Source organism: Sceloporus occidentalis, unplaced genomic scaffold, assembly GCF_023333645.1.
Source record: "Sceloporus occidentalis isolate IW3139 unplaced genomic scaffold, rSceOcc1.0.p SCAF_1, whole genome shotgun sequence".
In the NCBI taxonomy this organism is placed as follows: Eukaryota; Metazoa; Chordata; class Lepidosauria; order Squamata; family Phrynosomatidae; genus Sceloporus; species Sceloporus occidentalis.
Genome location: NW_028316981.1, coordinates 247,258,951 through 247,278,275, shown reverse-complemented (window position 1 = coordinate 247,278,275; position 19,325 = coordinate 247,258,951). Strand labels below are relative to the sequence as shown.

Below are 19,325 nucleotides of genomic sequence, written 5' to 3'. Positions count from 1 at the left end.
GCTGTTTTGTGTCCCTAAGGCAAAAATATTGTTTTGCCTGAGATACCCAGTCATTTTTCTGTTTGTAAACAAGAAAAAAAAAAAAAAAAGGGGGGGGGGCTTTCCTGGGTCCAAAATTGCCCAAGGGAGCCTAAAAGCATAGCAAAAAATGTCACCAAAGGTTTGGTAGCCGGGGTGTGTGTGTGTTTCTTTATGTAGGAGAGGTGCAGTGGGAGTTTGACTCTCCAAGGTCTAATTATGTGTCCCCCTAATCCCTTTATTTTGAGGCATGGATGTTTTGTGGGGCATGTTGAGGGATCTCCTCCCAAAATTTTAAGCCATTTCTGAGAAAAAAAATCTTCTTAAAAAGAAATAGTAATGAGAATAATTAGATAATATTTATTATTAAAGTGTCACCTATTAAGTTTTGGCCTATTATATAACTACTGAAAGTCCTTGCCCTTTTGTCCATTACTTCGGGCTTAGCTCCCCTTTTCTTTTATGAAGTATTAGTTTGTTTCCTTCTGTTCTCCCTGTCATTGATCATTTTAAAAATATGCATAAAAAACAAAATGGAGGAAACTAAATGTATTATATCCTATTCATAGTGACTTCTGAAGTGCTTCTGACATGCTAACATAGATTTCTCCCTGAACAATGTTTGTCTTTTGCTAACATATACTCATGTTTTCCGCAGAATCTTCTTCTCCACAGACACACATGCAAATATTTTGTTTTGTGTTTTGTTGTGGTCCTGCACAAAGGTATTAAACAATATTTGTACCTCTTGAATTTTGCAAGAAATAAAGAGTTATTTTGTTACATTATTATGAGATACTTCATTGTACACATGTTCACTAACCAGGCCCCAATGAAAAGCAACTAGGGCTGTCACAGTACAGTCACCCTCTTGGAAGGCTTGGCCAAATCAGAATGCCAACCCTGGTTTTAGCTCTGTAAGAGCAGATTGTAGTCAAAAGCGAATCCCAGATCAATTACAATTATTTCTCCAATGGGACTGAATAATTTTTACGTAAATTCCCTATTACAAACCAGTATTTAGTCAATATAATTTTTTTTAAAAAATGAGTTTTTCTTAATTTATCTGATCTATGTTCCTGATGGAAGCCTATACATATTTAGTAGGAAATAAAATAGGAATAATTTGAAATCAATGAGATTTGCATTTATGTATATAGTTAAGGATAAGAAGGTAAAGTATGGGGCCCAGTAGTTTTATTAGCAAAGCAGTTCTGTGACTCATTTTACAGACAAAACAGAAATCACGCATCTACATCCAAGAAAAGAAAAACATCTGCAAGACAAAATACATTTTGAGAAAGACTTTTTGCTGTTCTGTGAGAAAAAATAAGAATGTTCACCTTCACAGATGCGAGTTTCTTCACTGAGGTAGTACCCATGAGGACATTCACACTGGAAGCTGCCAAATGTATTGATGCAGTTTCCACCTTGGCAAAGACCAGGCAGTTCCTGGCATTCATCAATGTCTGGTAAAGAGAGAAAAGGCCATTTTGTTTTGTTTTGTTGGCTACTTAAATGTACATGGAAGACTACAGCAGACCACTAATGAATGATTACCTTTTGATTGCATTGTTTTGTTTTTAAATCTACTCACTTTGTTACAAAAGAGATCTGAAAGAGAACTAACATGCAAACAAGTACAATTTGCCCTCCACCTTCATGGCAGTTAGAAGCACAAAGTCCCATGAAAGTGGAAAACTGTGAATAACTGGGGTGCCCCTTCCCTGGTGGGACCCTCTTGAGTGCAATGAGAGGCCAAGAAGGGGATATGGGGCAGCAGCTGTGGTCCCTGGGAGAGTTTGCTCACGCTCCCTTCCTGCCTCTTTCTCTGCCTATCTGCCCACTTGCTCTCCCTGCCTCTTTCTGCACCCACTCACCTTCACACCCTCCCTGCCTCTCTCACACATGTATGGGATATACATGGAGGCACTGGGTGCAATGGAGGGAAAGAGCACAGACAGGGTGACTGACAGGGGAGCCACAAGAGGTGTGGATGGGGAGTGAAGCCCTTTCCCTCGCTCCTCTGACAGCTACTGCTGCTGCCACTGTAGTCTCCAGGAGGCTCACTTGTGCTTCCTGCCTCTTTCTCCACCCATCCCTGGGGGGACCTTAGTTGGGGAGGGGAGACAGGGTTGCAGCTGTGGTCCCTGAGCAGGTTCACTTTCCCTCCCTGCCTCTTTCTCCATCCACCCACCCACCCGCTCACTCTCCTACCCTCTTTCTCCATGTGCTTTCCCACTTGCCCTCCTTGCCTCTTTCTCTGTGACAACTTGCTTGCCCTCCTTGCCACATGGAAGCACTGGGTGCAGCAGAGGGAAGCAGTCACTTTCATCCCTTCTCTCTTTTGCTTTCATCCCTTCCCCCTGCTTCCTGCAGACAAACTCATGAATAATTGAATCCATGGATGTTAAAGGTGAGGATGTGGCTGCTGACTATGTTCCAATTAAGTATGGGATATTTACATCCCATAATCAAAATAATAAAACTGAAAATGCATATTTGACTTCCAATGAAGTCAATAGGATTTAGATTGATTGACATGACTTTTGTAGCATATTTTGTAGTATATGTTAAAGTGCACAAACATATGTAAGGAAGACGACTTGCCCCCTAGATCCCTGCCCAGAGAGGGGATGCAGTAACAATCTTACTCCCAATCATTATCAATGCATCCCTCAGAGAGGGGATATTTCCATCTAAACTTAAGCAAGCAGTGGTTAAACCACTCATGAAAAACAATCCCCTGTTAAGGAATAACTATAGACCGGTCTCCTTATTATCATTCTTGGACAATGTGACTGAGAGGGCAGTTGCCTTCCAACTCCAGGCTGTCTTGGATGAAGCCAATTATCTAGACCCATTTCAAACCAGCTTCTGGGCAGGTTATGGAGTTGAGACTGCCATGGTTGCCCTGGTCGATGATCTCCGTCTGGGCATTGACAGGGAAAGTGTGACCCTGCTGGTGCTTTAAGACATCTCAGCGGCCTTCGATACCATTAACCATGGTATCCTTCTGGAATGCCTGAGGGAGTTAGGTATCAGGGGCACTGCATTGCAGTGGTTCAGATCCTACCTCTCGGGCAGATTCCAGATGGTGATGCTGGGAGACAGCTGTTCTCGTAAAAAAGCTGACATATGACATCTCTCAGGGAACCATTCTGTCTCCCATGCTGTTTAACATTTACATGAAGTGGCTGGGAGAGATCATCCGGAGACATGGGGTGCGGTGTTATCAGTATGCTGATGACACCCAAATCTATCTCTCCGTATCTCCGATTGCTGCAGTGACCAAAGATGGCATGTCTCCTCTAAATGCCTGTCTTGAGTTGGTAATGGGCTGGATGAGGGAAAACAAACTCAAGTTGAATCCAGAAAAAATGGAGGTACTAGCGATAGGTACCCCTGGTCCAGGGATGGAGATTTGCCAACCGGTCCTGAACGGGGTCACACTTCCCCTAAAGGATGAAGTTCACAGTTTGGGAGTGCTCCTGGACTCATCTCTACAGTTGTCATTTCAGGTGGAGGTGGTGGCCAGGAGCGCTTGGTACCAGCTTCGGCTGATACGCCAAATGCGCCCCTACCTGGCTCAGAGGGACCTTGAAGCAGTGGTACATGCACTGATAACCTCTCGTTTAGATTTCTGTAATGTGCTCTAGATGGGGCTACCTTTGTACCAAGTTCAGAAGCTTCAATTGATCCAAAATGCCACAGCCGGATTGGTCACAGGAACATCAAGATCGGACCATATCACTCTAATACTAAAATCTTTACATTGGCTGCCGATCAGCTTCCGCAATACAAAATGTTGGTCTTTACCTTTAAAGCCCTACATGGCTTGGGCCCAAGTTACTTAAGGAAATGCCTCTCCCTACACAATCCGCCCCGCACTCTCAGAACAGCAGGGAAGAAATTACTGGAATATATGAAAACTAGATTGGTCACTATTTCCCACAAAGTGTTTATAGCCGCAGCCCCTAAATTATGGAATAACTTACTGGAAGAGATCCGTCTTATTACCACATTAGAAAACTTTAAGAAGGCACTAAAGACAGATCTCTTCTGGCAGGCATGCCCATCCGATCTTCTATAGTTGATCCCAAAGAACACTCCCACTTCTGATTTGATGGCATGGAAAGCAGACGATGACTTGGATATTTTAACTCACTGGTAGTAATATTGCTGTTTGTATTGTTGTATTTTAGATAATATTGTTTTTTCTATTTTGTATTTTGTACTTTGTATTTTGCACTGTTGATTTTTGTTGTGATACTGCCTTGATCAGCAGGGAGAGGCGGGAAATATAAATAAAATTTATTATTATGGTCAATGACTTCCATTTTGGGACAATTTACAGGCACACTGACTGCTTGGAAGATCAGACAGAGAGCAGCACATTCATGCCTCCAATTCATTTATTTGGTGGCATGATGGTGAAGATTGCTAATAAACTGGCAGTTAGGAAAATGAATAAGATGCAAGAAGGTAATAAAGTATCGCTTACATTATTCTTTAGCAGCAAAGGGAATTTTTTTCATTTCCAAATTTAAAAGCAATTTGTGTGTTGGTGGAAAAGATCCTAACAACTGGAAATATGTTCCCATACATCTGTCTGTCTGGATTACTGCCATTAATTAATTTTGATAAAGTCTTCCAGTATTTCATATGGTCAGTATAATACAGCCAAGTTGACAAAAATATGTGTATTTCAGTTTCTCTTTTGGAACTACATATTTGCGTCTTTCAACATCTCTAGTGCAGATACAGACACAATGTTACCTTCAACTGCACTATCTCCCGATTACAGATGTGGTACAAAAGTAGGCTCTCCTTTAAGTGAAAGCAAAAGCAATAATGCTCATTCTTAAACATATATTTACCTTCTAAGATAATAGTTATAGGATTAGGTCTGAATCCTTCACCACCTGGACAGAGAGTATTATATTCACCTACAGAGGAAATATGAAAAGAATAAAAGATAGATATGGTAAGATTAATTCCCCTTGCACAGTCCTTGAGAGATTACTTGCTCACTAGCAATGTAAATATTCACTTCTTTTATTCTCACACAGAAGAACAAAGGATTTCAGAAGTTCCCCCTACTGAGTGTCAATACGAAAATTTTTGCATATTTTTTATGATTTTTCACATTTTGGAACTCTTTTTTAAGGAAGTATTTTCACAAAAAAGTTGGGGTTTATGCCAATTAATTTTTGTTTAAAGTTCCAAAATGCAAAAAATCTCATGGTGGTTGACTATGAGGCAGCTGATCAACAGGGTGATCTTAATCTGTTAAGACATTATTTATTGTTTAGGCTGTTAGGAGTATAGTTTGTCAGTACTCTTAACATCCATTTTACTTATTGTATATGAACTTTACCATCAAAGTAAAAATGGAGTGGCCAACTGTGCAAGGGGTGAGGGTGACAGTTTTTGCCCTCTAACTCACATAAAAAAGCAAAAATGAACATTATTTAATGCCACCTTATTATCATTATTATTATCATTAACATTTATTTATATAGTGATGTAAAGTTCACACAGTGCTTTACATGATAGAGATCAAGATAGAATAAAATAGTAACTTTGGATGTCACTTTCCCCTATCCTAAATCAGTAGACTACAGCACATTATTTGTGGACAAAAACAATATGAGTTGCCTTTCTGAAAAATATACCCAGTAACATTTTTCTACTAAAGGAACTGGGTACTCCTGCTTCATCTTATATCTTCCTGTATCCCAAAGTCTGTTCCCAATAGGAAACCCTCTTGAGCAGATTTTGGAATGGGACTATGGGGGGAAGAAAAAGGAGAAATAACCATTACATGAGTAAACATGTTTGCTTACATGATTTTGCTCACAGTTTCTTTCCATGTGTCCCATGCACTGTATCTGTTATATAATACATTATGATTTTGAAGAAGTATGCTTTTATTAAAGATTTAACATGTTTTCTGTGCATAGGTCGTCCACTACATATTCATGTTATGAATATTGGAATATAAAGAAGAGCCAAGATTGCTGAGGCTCTTAGGTTTTATTCTGGAGATGTATCTCCATTAAAATAAACCATTTGCCATGGAGTTATCAAGTAAATACATTACAAAACTTTCTTTTCAATACTGTATAGCCTGGTGTTAGTACTTTTTGCACAAACAAGAGAAAAGAGGGGAGTGAGGTTAAAGAACATGCTATACAAGATCATAAAGCAGAATTGTGATCCTTGATTCCCAGAGTAAAGAACTAAGTATCACATTTGACGAATGAAGCACAAAGCATTTTTATTGCTGGATATAAACACAGCAGAACCAGATGAAATAATTTGGTAAGATGTAGAGTACTCCCTATGAGATGTTGTTAGTACAGTATATATATATTTCATCCTCACATCTAAGAGAGTCATTTCCTTACTGCTATTTACAGGTGGGCATGTCTCACAGGGATTCCCCCAGGCCTTTCCCAGAGAGCAGCAACAGGAGGAACGACTGACTCCAACACCAATTTCAGTGTTACAGGATAGACTTCCATCCCCTCTTGGTCCATATTTCAAATAACAGTTGCCAACTCGGTTATCTATATAGAATGAATGCAAATAAAACTTGTGTTCACTAGCCACAGTGATTTCAAATGCATATGATAAATACTGTAACCAGTAAAAATAAATAACCTTACATGAAATACAGTCACCTTACCCAACCCCATGAATTTTGATCTAAATGTAAGGCTGCAACACCAGAAAGGAATGAATTCATAAACAGGACATAAACACCTATCAAGGCTTTATCTGTGTGGTGCAAGATCACAAAATAACGACTGGATGATAACTAAATTTCCCTTTACTCCAAGAGCCATTCACGTTACAAAAAGCATTAACATTTAGTCACTAGCTCCTCAAAAATCAGCACATAAAATTCAGCCTACTGTGTGCCAAGGGTAGAAAAGAGTGCACTCCAGAAAGGCTTACAGAGAAGTAACCTCAGAAGTGTCACAGAAATGATCCAAACCACAGGCTGCAGATTGTTAGTGCCAATCTGATGAGAAGGAAATATCCTTTCAACTTCAAATATGGTCAGTCTATCAGGATGAGAATGACCTTTTCATCAAGTCATTTGGAGGGAATAATTGGGTACATTGCCACACCACAGAAAGCAAGAACAATCAAATATCACACGTAGAGGAAAAATAAAACCACACAGATCCTAATAGGACATGATGGAGACAGCAGTAATCAGATTATGCCTGTTTTAAATTAATTCCATCATCAATTTATATTTGGAATTAGCATTTGTTGATCATTTTCATTACTTTATGTGATATAATTGGCGTACAAATTTGACAAGGAGCTTATTTACGCTATTAAAATAATGAGCTAAGATTGGTTCACATAGATGCTCTTTGCATAAACATATAATATTTATAGATGGAAACTTTACTGACCGACACACCCAACTCCTGTTGGGTTCAGTTGGAAATCTGGTGGACAGTTACACTCATATCTTCCTGGAGTATTCACACAGAAACCATTGACACAGTTTATTGGGTCAGCACACTCATCAATATCTAAAGAAAGGATGACATTTAATAATGATGTTAAATTATTTTAAGAAAAACATCCCAGAAGTTTTGTACTTTTTTCATAATTATTTCATACTGAATAAATAAATAAAAATCGATTTTCAGGAAATCTGTTAACTGTTTGACCTCTCCATACACCAGAAATGTATCCATTTTGCTATGAAGCGTATTTCTGAAATACTAAACCAACCAATACTTTGTTGACATCAGTTTCACAGGTAGAATTATTGTGGCTGCCATCAATGTACAGTATTGTAGAAATGTCCACAATATAAATAGTTTTTTATATTTAAATCTAATTATGCTTACATCTAGTCTAACAGAATTTATAATGTATTATAAGATCCACTGCAAATGTATGTTATAAAAAAGTTTGCCTTAGGTCTGGATCTCTTGAAGCTAAATTCAATGACTATCAGAGGTTTTTTTTTCCAAATCCATTTCCATGAAATTTTTCTTGACGTCTACAACACAAGCATCACACTTTGACATTACTGGCTGATTGTATTATGACTTTCATAGTTTCTTTTCCCAATATTTCTGAATATACATATTCAGCGAATGTCACACTTTTTGAAAAATTGGGGGAAATGTTGGCCTTTTACTTCTTATTTGTCATTACTTCTTCATTTGTTTCCATTAGATTAGTTGAGTTCGAGTCTCTTCCAAGATGATGCTTGAGTTCCTACATCACATTTGTAGTTACACAAAATGTAGTTACAAATTACCTGAGGGATTGACTCCCAGAACCCAGGTTACTGTTGAGGGAGCCACTTCAAGTTAATGAGATCTGCAGTTTGGTTAAGTGAGGTACTTCAGGATGTGGCTAATGCCCTTCTGCCCCTGAGCAATTGTTCAACAAGCCACCCCCCCCCCCCAGCCCCCAAGATATGAGCAGACGCATCTGTTTGCTGTACTGTGGTTCATGTGTGCCATGACAGAGAGCTAGCCATGCCAACTTGAACCACCCCATTCAGCCAAAACCAGTAAAAATGTTCCACCACTTCAATTGCTGTTCTAGTCATAGGTGTGACTGGAGTTATGCTCATGTGCTTACATTCCTTTAAGCCAAATCATTGCAGCATGGTGTGATGGCAAATTACTTCAGTATCCTGGATATCTCCTTATGCAAGGAAGTAAAAAGTACAATGGTGGGCATAATCCACAATTAAGCTGACATAATGGTCCAACAGGATCCTGTCTTAAGGCTGCAAGCCTAGATAGTGATGTTGGATGGAATCCTGTTGGGGACACATGTCTTCGTAAGTGGACTTACATATGCAGGACTTTCTCCCATTTGCAACACCACCTTAGTCCTAAATAGGTCCTCCAACCCTCCTGAACAGATCTGGACTGGGGTTGGGTGGGGTACTACAAGAGGAACAGGGATCTCTTCCACTGATAAATGCCTTCCATTGACAGCAACAAGCAAAATCTGTGCTTGACTCATATTATTTATGGTTAAAATAATAAGCTACTATCTGGTGTGGGTAGGGAAAATCAGTTAAATGAATGTTTATTGTGAATGTTTTCTAAAGTTCAAAATGAAATAAAATATTAAGGAAATGTAAGTGAAAACTAGTGTTATGACCACATTTCTTCTCAGGTACCTTCTTGGAGGATTTGAATAAGCTAGTGCGTCTCAAGCTAACCTACTGCACAGTACTGTCATGGGGATAAAATGGACCAACCCACTGGATTGTTTTGAACTCTTACAACAAGGATGAAATTCAGTGTGATGATCAAATACATACCTGTACAATTCCCACCAGTTCTATCCAGTTCATAGCCATCATCACAGATACAATGAAACATTCCTGGTAAATTATTACAAGTACCAAACACACAGATATTCTGGAAGGCACATTCATCGATATCTGAAAAATAATGCCAAGAACAATTGTCTATGAATGTGGTCCACATACATTAGACACTAATTGCATGAAATAAATACACAGAATAGAAATATGACTACAAAAATCTAATCCATACTAATGTTGGGAGACAGTGGGTATGGACATTAAGTTTTGTATGTATGCATTTTGCATTTTGCATTTCACATATCTAGTCAAAGGATATTTGATACTCATGGACCTTAGAACTTTGTAATGTATGCAGACTACAGATTTGTCAGAAAATTAGGGTACTTTGATGTGAATGAATCATACACTTATACCTTGAAGACATGAAAAATAGGCACATCTGATTCCTATGAAATTCACATTTTCTTTTTACATTTATGAAGGAGTATCCTGATCAAAGTAATACTTGGTCACAATATAATTTTTAAACAAATATGTGATAAGTGCCTTACTTTTCTTTTGTTCTTTCCATTTCATGCTTGATAGAAATGGCAAAAAGAAAATTAATCCAAACTTAGCTGTAGTATTCTTGGTCCAAAGCCATGAAAACCTCTTTAAAAATTAACACAGCCTTCATCTGATCTTGCACAGTGAAAAAAATCTTTCCCTGGGAAAAAGTGTCTTTTGTACCTAAAGCCTGCGCTGACTGTTCCGCAACCACACAGAAGCCCTTCCAGTACTTCTTGTGGTTTCCCCCTTGACATCCAATCCAAACTTGGAAAATGAAGCTTGGGAGTAGTGGTGACTTACCTTGGCAAGATCTGCTGTCTGAAGCTGGAGTGAAGCCCATCTCACATTCACAACGATATCCACCAGGAATATTCAGACATTGGCCATTCTCACAAAGATTAATATTGTCTGCACATTCATCAATATCTGTTGAATATAATTAAAGCTGAAATTAAAGTGCTACAGCATCAAGAATATGATCTTCAAATTTTTAATTTCTGTTTACTTTCACTTAAAGCTCACTGGTGGAAAAGCCATTGTTTAGTTTGTAAAATAATTATCATGCTTTCAGAATTGTTAACGTGTGTGGACGTGATGCTGAGGTGTTGCACAGATGTGGCTTAGGCTTTTTATGAAACTGTATGCCTAGATGTGTAGAAAAGCAGGCACTGGATCAAAAGTTAGCCCCATACTATCCCTGGAGCTCAGAAATATTTTTCCATAGGAAACATGCAAATAGAGTATAATTCTTCTGGAACACATCTTAAAACTTTTACTTACCAGAACAAGTAAACCCATCTCCAGTAAATCCTTCTGCACAGTTACAGCGGTATGATCCTGGAACATTCACACACTGAGCATTTACACTGCACTGGTGTGTTCCATTTGAACATTCGTCCAGATCTGCCAGAGAAACAAACAATGAAATTATAAAGAAATGAGGGAAATCTGGCATATGTTCACAGAAGCTGACACGTGAGCTTGTGCAACAGTCTTAGCAGAGGTTTCACTATTCCCAAGCTGCTTTAAACAATGTCACAATTGGTTAACAGTCACTGGGGCTATAGCTCACTAAAGGAGCCAAGTTTGAGACAGAACCTTCCAGGTTCAATCCTAGGTGTTTCTGGCTAAAAGGAACAAGGAGTAACAGAAAACACATCACTGGACAGTGCTAGTCAGAATAGACAAACCTGGGCCAGTTGGAAAATGATTTGACTGAATATAAAGCAGCTGCCTATGTTCATTAGGATACCTTTAAGATCAGCATTAGTGGAACCTAATATTCAATTTGAAATGAATTAAATTTGTGGGGGTGTTGTTTTAAAATTCCATGCCATTCTTAACTAAAATAACTCTGTCTTACTGTATTACTCATTTCATCCAAGGGATGGCTCTACTACTGTGGGGTTCTATTGCTGCAGCAATAGATGAAAGGGACTCTTCTCCTTCCAAACACCACATTAATGCATGTATGCTGGTGCTTACCAAGAGAAGGAAAGAGGGCAAGTTCAGCACCCCTGCAGGTGTGGGGAAGCTGGCTGGCATAGTACACAGGAGATGATGAAGGAGGTTCAACAGGTCACATGGGACAGGCAGTATAGATGATGAGGGCAGCAGAACACATAACCTCCAGGATCCATTATAGGTAGAGGAGTTTGGAGGGCTGGATACTGTGGACAAGGGAGCCAAGGGAGCATAGAGTTACTACGTCTAAATCTAGGCTTTGATAGAAAATTTCTACCAGAGTCCTATTCAGTTGTTATTAAAGCACACTTATTCAACAAGTGAAGAGGGGTTGTGTGCTATCTCTGACCCACTTGGGGTCTGATTCTAGTGCCTTCCTATACATGGAAGGTCTGAAGCTGGGAACACTGGCTACCCTTGGAGGTTCTCTACATGCATTGGAACTCTGATTTTCCAGGTTTCCAACTCACAGGAAGAGCTTCCATGGATTGAAGTGGCTCTCTGCTTCAGACATAATCCTCCACACATATGAGAATGATGATACCAGGGACGGGAGGGGGACAGACCTATTTGCTCTCCTTTCTTGCATATTGAGTAAACATGCTTGAACAACAACTGAATATCTACAATAGCAATGTTGTAACTAGGCAACTGTTAAAAGGCAATGAATATTAAACACCAGTAGGAAAACAAGTAACAATGCTGGGAATTAATTTCAAATTTGGTTTTGAACTAGTGGACTTTAGTTGCAAGTTGCTAGAAAAGTTTGGTAAACCGCTTCTGGTAGTGAGTTTCTGTGGACTCCAGCAGCTGACTGAAATATTTGTAAAACAAACTGAACAGGCTTCCACCATATCGTATGCTACATATGCCTGGACAGGTATGGGTCATATGTCCAGGCTTATCACATCCCTGCTCACCATACTTCCATTTATTAAAAAACAACAACATACTTTTTGTCTCTTTTACAGGTGCAGGTTTGTAGGGCCAGACTTAACTTTGGGACTGGGGACCAGCATCACTCCTACGTGGCAAGAAACACACAATGGCTGTGCACCAATATATATTGCAAACTATTAATGTTAGGTGTCCCACTGAGCAGCTGGGCTGGGGGAGATAGGGTTATTTGTTAACAGATAGGTATTTGGACCTCATGCCATGCCAACACTACTCAGTTATGTCCAATAAAAGAGTGGCCAATTTACTACAATCATGGTTGCATGTGTTTGTTTCTTTTTTTGTTTTCCCACCACATATAAAACAACATCCTGGCACTAGGTATGTAAACTTCAAGTAAAGGTATATCAAGATGGTCTTGTAAGACATTGTTTCCATGTTTTAGATGAGATCAGAATGTGATCCAAATATGGGTAAGATTTCCCCTTAAACGTATTACACAGGCTGCAAAATCAAGTAATCCCCTCTGTAAGGGAACTGTTTGAGATTATACACAAATCACAGTTAATATCCTGCTTCATGGTCATATTGGAACTAATAGATAGACTTTCAAGATATGGATAGGATCAAGAAAACCCTGAGTTAGTAGACTGTGGGGTGAAGCAGACAGGGCAAAAGAAGCAGCCCCAAGGGCACCCGCTGTGTGGTCCCGAACAGGCTGTGAAAAGGAACGGTAAGAAACTGCTGATTTTGTGGCCAGGTTGGGGCCACATTAGGCACCCTGATGTAGCCTCGGTGTAATCAAGGCACGTGCATCATGTGCCTAACCCGCCCCAGGAGCAGCCCGACAATAGCCCTTGAGGCCTAAGACTACTAATTTTAACATTTCCATCCTGAAGTATTTCTACTTCAGAAATCTATCAATCCATTTTATATATACACCTCATGTTCTTTTTCCATTAGTAAGAAGAGAAGTGAATCCAGTAGAACTGGGCTTGGGGCTTCAATGTCCAGGAGATCCTGTTACCAGACAACAGTGTGACAAACATGTATAACTGCAATCCACGATCCATGTCCATCTGGCTATTAATTCTGGAACTGAGCTGATTTGTAGGGGCATGTATACTAAAATGATTTTCAGAATAACCATGAAGCTCATCATCATTAGTTCTAATGACGAGGAAAAATAATATTTACTGCCCTCAAGAAGGTCATAATTACACAAATCTGCAATTGTTGAATACAACATTATACCTCTGTGCATTTTATTTCCTTTTTTTTTTTTTTTGCATTTCAAAATTTTATTTTTGTAAAAATGCTAGTTTTTAAAAATATATTTTATTTCTTACCAAAAAAGGGCAGAAAACAATAACAACTACAAATAAAAACAAGTTAAAACACAAATCCTTAAAAGGCAACATCAAAAATTCAAGGTCAAAAAGGGCAACATTACAAGAGGGATGGGCTCAGAACAAAGAAACGTCTTCTTTACACCAGTTTGTTCAACCAAAAGGAACCATGTTACAATATTACAAAGGAGGGCCCACTTGTGCTCCAATCTTATTGAGATAAGATATAAGTGGAGGAAGATTCTAGTTAAAAATGCTAGTTTTTTATGAACAAAAATACTTTTTGCCCACTATTCCTGCCGATAATTTTAAAATTACTAGTTAATTTTAAAATTACTGAGGATGCTTTGATTCAGAGTTCCTGCATTGCAGGGGGTTGGACTGGAAGGCCCTTGTGGTCTCTTCCAACTCTATAATTCTATGATTCCATGATTCACTCTTGTACAGGGTCTTTTTTTTTTTCAGTTGACATTTTCTTCAAGAGTCTGTTCTGACTTATCAAGACACCAATTTTGGAGAAATATTGGGAATTTCTGTGCCAGAGCCAGATTCTAACTAAAAATCTAAATAAGAATGATGAAGAAGAAGAAGAAGAAGAGGAGGAGGAGGAGGAGGAAATCTTTCTGGCTTAAAAACAGCAGAAAAAGTAAAATATCTTGGGGGGTAACTGTAATGAAGAAAAACTCTGAACAGTTTACAAATAACTACAAAAGTCTGGAATTCAATCAGTAAAGATCTGAAAAACTGGGCAAGGTTGAATCTATCACTTCTGGGGAGAATATCATCAATCCAGATGAAGGTACTACCGAAACTACTCTTTCTCTACCACAATTTATGGATTATAACAAATGACAAGCCTTTCAGACAATGGGATAAAGAAATGTCCAAATTTATCTGGGGGGGGGGGGGGGGGGAAGGGGACACCTAGGATCAAAAAGAAGGTTCTGCAAGACAGAAGGGACAGAGATGGTCTGAGGCTTCCAAATCTGAAAATATACTATCATGCCTGTGTACTAATGTGGGTAAGGGATTGGATAGTGCTGAAAAATAAACAATCGTTAAAATTAGAAGGAGTGGACATATACTTTGGTTGGCATAACAGGTTGAGTGCCAAGAAGGTATTTAAAAACCATTATACAAGGAAATCTTTGATAAGAATTTGGTTTAGATACAAAAAGCATTTAATTCCAAAAACCCTGACCTCACCTCTTGAGGCCTTTTGTAAAAAAGAACATCTGCATAAAGGAAATTGGATAACTTATAAGGAACCTCTGAAAAAGAGAAAAGGCTAATATCAATCTAAAATCAAGAGACGAACTAGCGGCAGAAGGTATAAGTTGTCATTGGTATCTTTATTACTAAATAACACAAATTTGCAAAAAAGACAAAAATTTAGGAATAGAGAGCACTGGGCCCAAACAGATAGGCCAAAATAAAGCTGCTTTGGGTCACTTTGGAGGTATGCTGTTTAAATGCTGCATGCATCCTAAGAGTCTGGAAGCCGTGCCAAAACCATGCTCCAGTCTTAAGGACTGGAGCACAGCTTTGGCGCAGCTTCTGGCCTCTTAAGATGTGTGTGTCATTTAAACAGCATAACTCCAAAGTGACCCGAAGCAGCTTTATTTTGGCCTGTCTGTTCAGGCCCACTGAGGCCAAACTAGACAAACTCGACTCAGACAATAAAAACATGATATCAAAATTTTACAAATTATTAATGGAAATAGAAACAGAAAAAGAAACAGTAAAAACCAACATGATCTTGTGGGCCCAAAATATAGGTGAAGTGATCCCACTGGAGCAGTGGGAAAAGGTTTGGAAGGAAAACTTAAAATTTACGAAGTATAATGATTTAAAGGAAAACTTCTACAAGCTTTTTTACAGGTGGTACTTGACATCCTACAAGATAGCCAAATTTAAAAAAGACCGACAAGACACATGATGGAAATGTAAAAAGCTTCCACATGTGGTGGCAAGGCCCTAAATCAAAGACATTCTGGAAAGGAATTCAAGGGGGAAAAGCCACAACTTTGAACATTAACATAAGCTTGTTACCCAAACTTTTCCTACTGATTATGTTAACAGAAATAAGTGAGCAATCAGAAAAGAAATATGGGAAACTTCTCCTGTATATAGTGACAGCAGCTCACCTAATATAAGCCAGATATTGGAAAGAATAAAGGACTCTGACCACTGACGAATGGATTATTAAACTAATGGAATTATCAACAATGGATAAGAGTCAGCTAAACAACAATCCTTACAGAAGTATGAAGAGGAATGGAAAGAAGCAGCTAAATTGTGGGAAATAAATTACCTGATTCCCACACTAAGCAAGGAAAATCAACACAAATAAGGTTATCAACAGGAAGTGAAAACTGAACCCAACACTACAAGAAAACCAAGAATTTAGTAATACAATAAGCATTATTGGATCGAGATACTCAATAATTGGTGGGGGATGGGTATATAATGGTATCATTATAGAGACAAATCAAGACAAGACAATTTAACAGAAGATAAGTTCACCTAAAGGGACTGAAGATAGGAAGTCTAAAATGATAGAGGAATGGATGATAGAGTGAAAGAAAGATAGAATGAAGATGAGAAAAAGAAAGAGTTAATATAAAAACAAATAATTAAGGGTAGAAGACAAATTTCAACAAGATTAATTACATTTGTCTGTCATGAAATTTGTCTATCATGAAATCTCTGTTTAGATTTATCAGAATTGAATGTTAGAATTGTATGTAAAGTTGTATTGGTATAATTTCAATTTTTAAAAAAACACCAATTTCACTGAGAATCAATGAATCTGTGCATATTCTTTATATTCATAGTCCTTATACTCTACTCAAATGTGGATGGTAGAAAACAAACTGGACACCAGCACATCTGCTATTTAGCTGAAGGTACAGTAGTAGATCTCATTATCCAAATGACAGATATCCTGTCTATAGCATGGCTAGATGGCCTTATTAAAAGAATTTGAATTTGAAGATGAACCTTTCTAATTCCCTTATCAAAGCTATTCAGAGATGGAGTTTTGTGTAGGTATCAACTATGCCACCTTTCAGCACTTAGCTAGCTCTACAGAGACATTTCAGACCCAGTGTATAGTTTATATAGTGGACATCGCCTCTCTTGAGGTCTGGAGGAACAGAAATATTTTTGGTAGTACTCCATTTTCACGTATCTTGCCTAAAACTGTGGTTATTGCCACTGGACAGATTTCTAGTAAAACTGCATAGCTTTCTATGGGTTCTTAGTAAACAGGAATGGCAAGTGGGCATTTCCACAGATTTCCCCATCTTCAATCCTCAGATAACAGACATGTCTTACTTCTTCCTTTTAATCACTTCACACATGCTTCAGATGGGTTGTCTGCTTTGGTTTTTGTCTAAGCACTTGCTTGTTTATCTGATGAAACTGTCTGCCAGGAATGAGGGAGAGGCAGAAGATGCATTCCAACGTCGGCAGGTTGAGCCAAACTCCAGTCACTTCCATGATTATTGGCCCAGACCAGAGGCAAAGGAACTTCGGGGTCAATAGATCATCATAGTGGCTGCTTTCGTGCCTATCTCTACCAACCTAGCTTAGAGAAAAAGCAACATCAGAAGAAGGCAGCCTCACAAGATTCTGATGTGATATACTGACCTCTGTAGGCTGAACTCACTAGATGTATAATATTTACAGAAATGCATGATCTAGTTCAGCATGCAGGAAAAGCACAAAGGGAACAAAGCAAGAGAAAAAGACCCACAGCAAAAGTGAATTGCTGAACATACTGGGGAGGAAAGGAAGATGAAATTGTTATGGTAAACCGATTTAAAATTAAGAAGGTACATCTATGAAAGTCTTGTTTTCTGGTCATTTGACAGAAGGCATGAGGTAGGGGACTTCTGTTCCACAGAAGAGTGAATCAGCATTCTGTCCCCATTTCTTAACTGAACAGCAGAAGTATCATGAGCAATTGAGAATGCCTTCTTCCCCAGGAAAAGCATGTCCATCCATAGTTTCATTATCTGTCCTCATACCAATCAGTCTACAATATGCTCCCAGATATAACTAAATAATCTATGTATACGATTATGTAAGCTAAACAACAGTCTTAGTTGATTTATACTCACCAATACACTTAATTCCATTTCCAATCCATCCTTCTTTACAGCTACACCTGAAACTTCCTGGGACATTGACACATGAGGCATGTAAGTCACAATTGTGGGCCCCAATCTCACATTCATCCACATCTAAGGAAACAGAATTTGCAAACGAAATTCAAAATACTGATATCATATGACTCACTTGGCCTAATGATACTATAAGACCTCAAATATACCTCAAATAGTATGATTGCACACTACTTTCATTTTATAATAATAAACTATGATTTTTTTAAATTGCTATATTATTTACAGTATAACAATTTTAGGAATAATCTATGATTAATTATTGAAAATTGGCTTATTTATTTCAAATAATTCCTGAAAGCTATTAAAGATGTGAATATAGATGACCACATGCAAATGTATCAATAGGCATTGTTTTCATATAAATCAGTTCGGGACTAGGGTGAATAATGATAATTTACAATGTTGAATCACTAAAGTATTCAAAATTGTAATGGGCAAGTCTTAATTTTGCCATTTAATACTCATGTGCAATCCTATGCCTGCTAATACCACTGTAATTAGTGGGTTTACTCTCATGTAAGTGCATATAGGATTTCAGCCATATAGACTTTAATAATAATGCTGCTATCCATAAGCTTCAGTGGGACATGTGGAGTCTCATGAGAGAAATGCTAAAATGAGTTACATTGTATCAGTTACTGTACTGACAAGTAAATATTCAAACAGGGAGCACACTAAATCTGAATGTAACTCTACACATCCACTCTGAGTTTACTTTGCTCTTCAGAACTGATCCCAAACATTCAACAATGTGCAAAGACATGTACTGCAAATGGATTTAGTATAGTATTTACTATGCATGTTTATTAATCACAGATGACCAACAGTTTACCTAGCTGAATAAAGGCTCTTGTGTACACAGTGGAGTTGCTACATGGCAACATGAACCTATAATGATGAGGAAAAAAACCTAACAGAATCCTATACGACCTATTATGTTATGTAACTTTATGCATGCCTAGCTACTTAGCAGAAGTGTGGAAAAAAACCCCTTTACTGAATTGCAAAGATGCATAACAGGACACCGGCAGTGCACATCACTGCACAAAGCAGTGACTTGCACAAGACAGTGATGTGCATGGACGACTGCCAGTTCTTTTAGATAGCAACATAACAGCAGTCCTCTGCTAGATACAAATATTATGCAACTGTGCAATTCTAATTCCCACAAACACAAGACCACTTAGGAAGTTGTAAGGCATTTCAAGATTCTGGCATATATGGTCCACAATGTTAAAGAAAGAAACACTATACCTGTACATCCTGTGGTTCCTTTCTTAACAGAATAGCCGAGTTGGCAATGGCAAATAAAGGACCCCTTGGTGTTCTCACACTCTCCAAACATGCATATGTTTGAATTCAGGTCACATTCGTTCACATCTGTAAATTCATACATCTCCGTTAATAACATCCAATTTAGTTTTACTGAAGGATTCTAATAATTCAGAATGAATGTTTAATAAAATTAACATGAGAATCATTTAAAAAACTGGTAGATTATCTATATTTTATAAT

General features: G+C 38.3%; 1 protein-coding gene across 1 annotated transcript in view; it reads right to left on the bottom strand.

Moving 5' to 3' along the window:
- Positions 1 to 19,325, bottom strand: part of FBN2 (fibrillin 2) — a 217,041-nt gene that overhangs the window by 48,868 nt on the left and 148,848 nt on the right. Inside the window, exons 31-39 of the mRNA XM_089491328.1 lie at positions 19,065 to 19,190; positions 17,745 to 17,867; positions 10,688 to 10,810; positions 10,208 to 10,333; positions 9,350 to 9,472; positions 7,458 to 7,580; positions 6,432 to 6,593; positions 4,899 to 4,967; positions 1,362 to 1,487 (exon numbers count right to left, since the gene is read on the bottom strand). Of these exons, the coding sequence (XP_089347454.1) occupies positions 1,362 to 1,487; positions 4,899 to 4,967; positions 6,432 to 6,593; positions 7,458 to 7,580; positions 9,350 to 9,472; positions 10,208 to 10,333; positions 10,688 to 10,810; positions 17,745 to 17,867; positions 19,065 to 19,190 (1,101 nt within the window). The remainder of the gene's footprint in view (positions 1 to 1,361; positions 1,488 to 4,898; positions 4,968 to 6,431; positions 6,594 to 7,457; positions 7,581 to 9,349; positions 9,473 to 10,207; positions 10,334 to 10,687; positions 10,811 to 17,744; positions 17,868 to 19,064; positions 19,191 to 19,325) is intronic.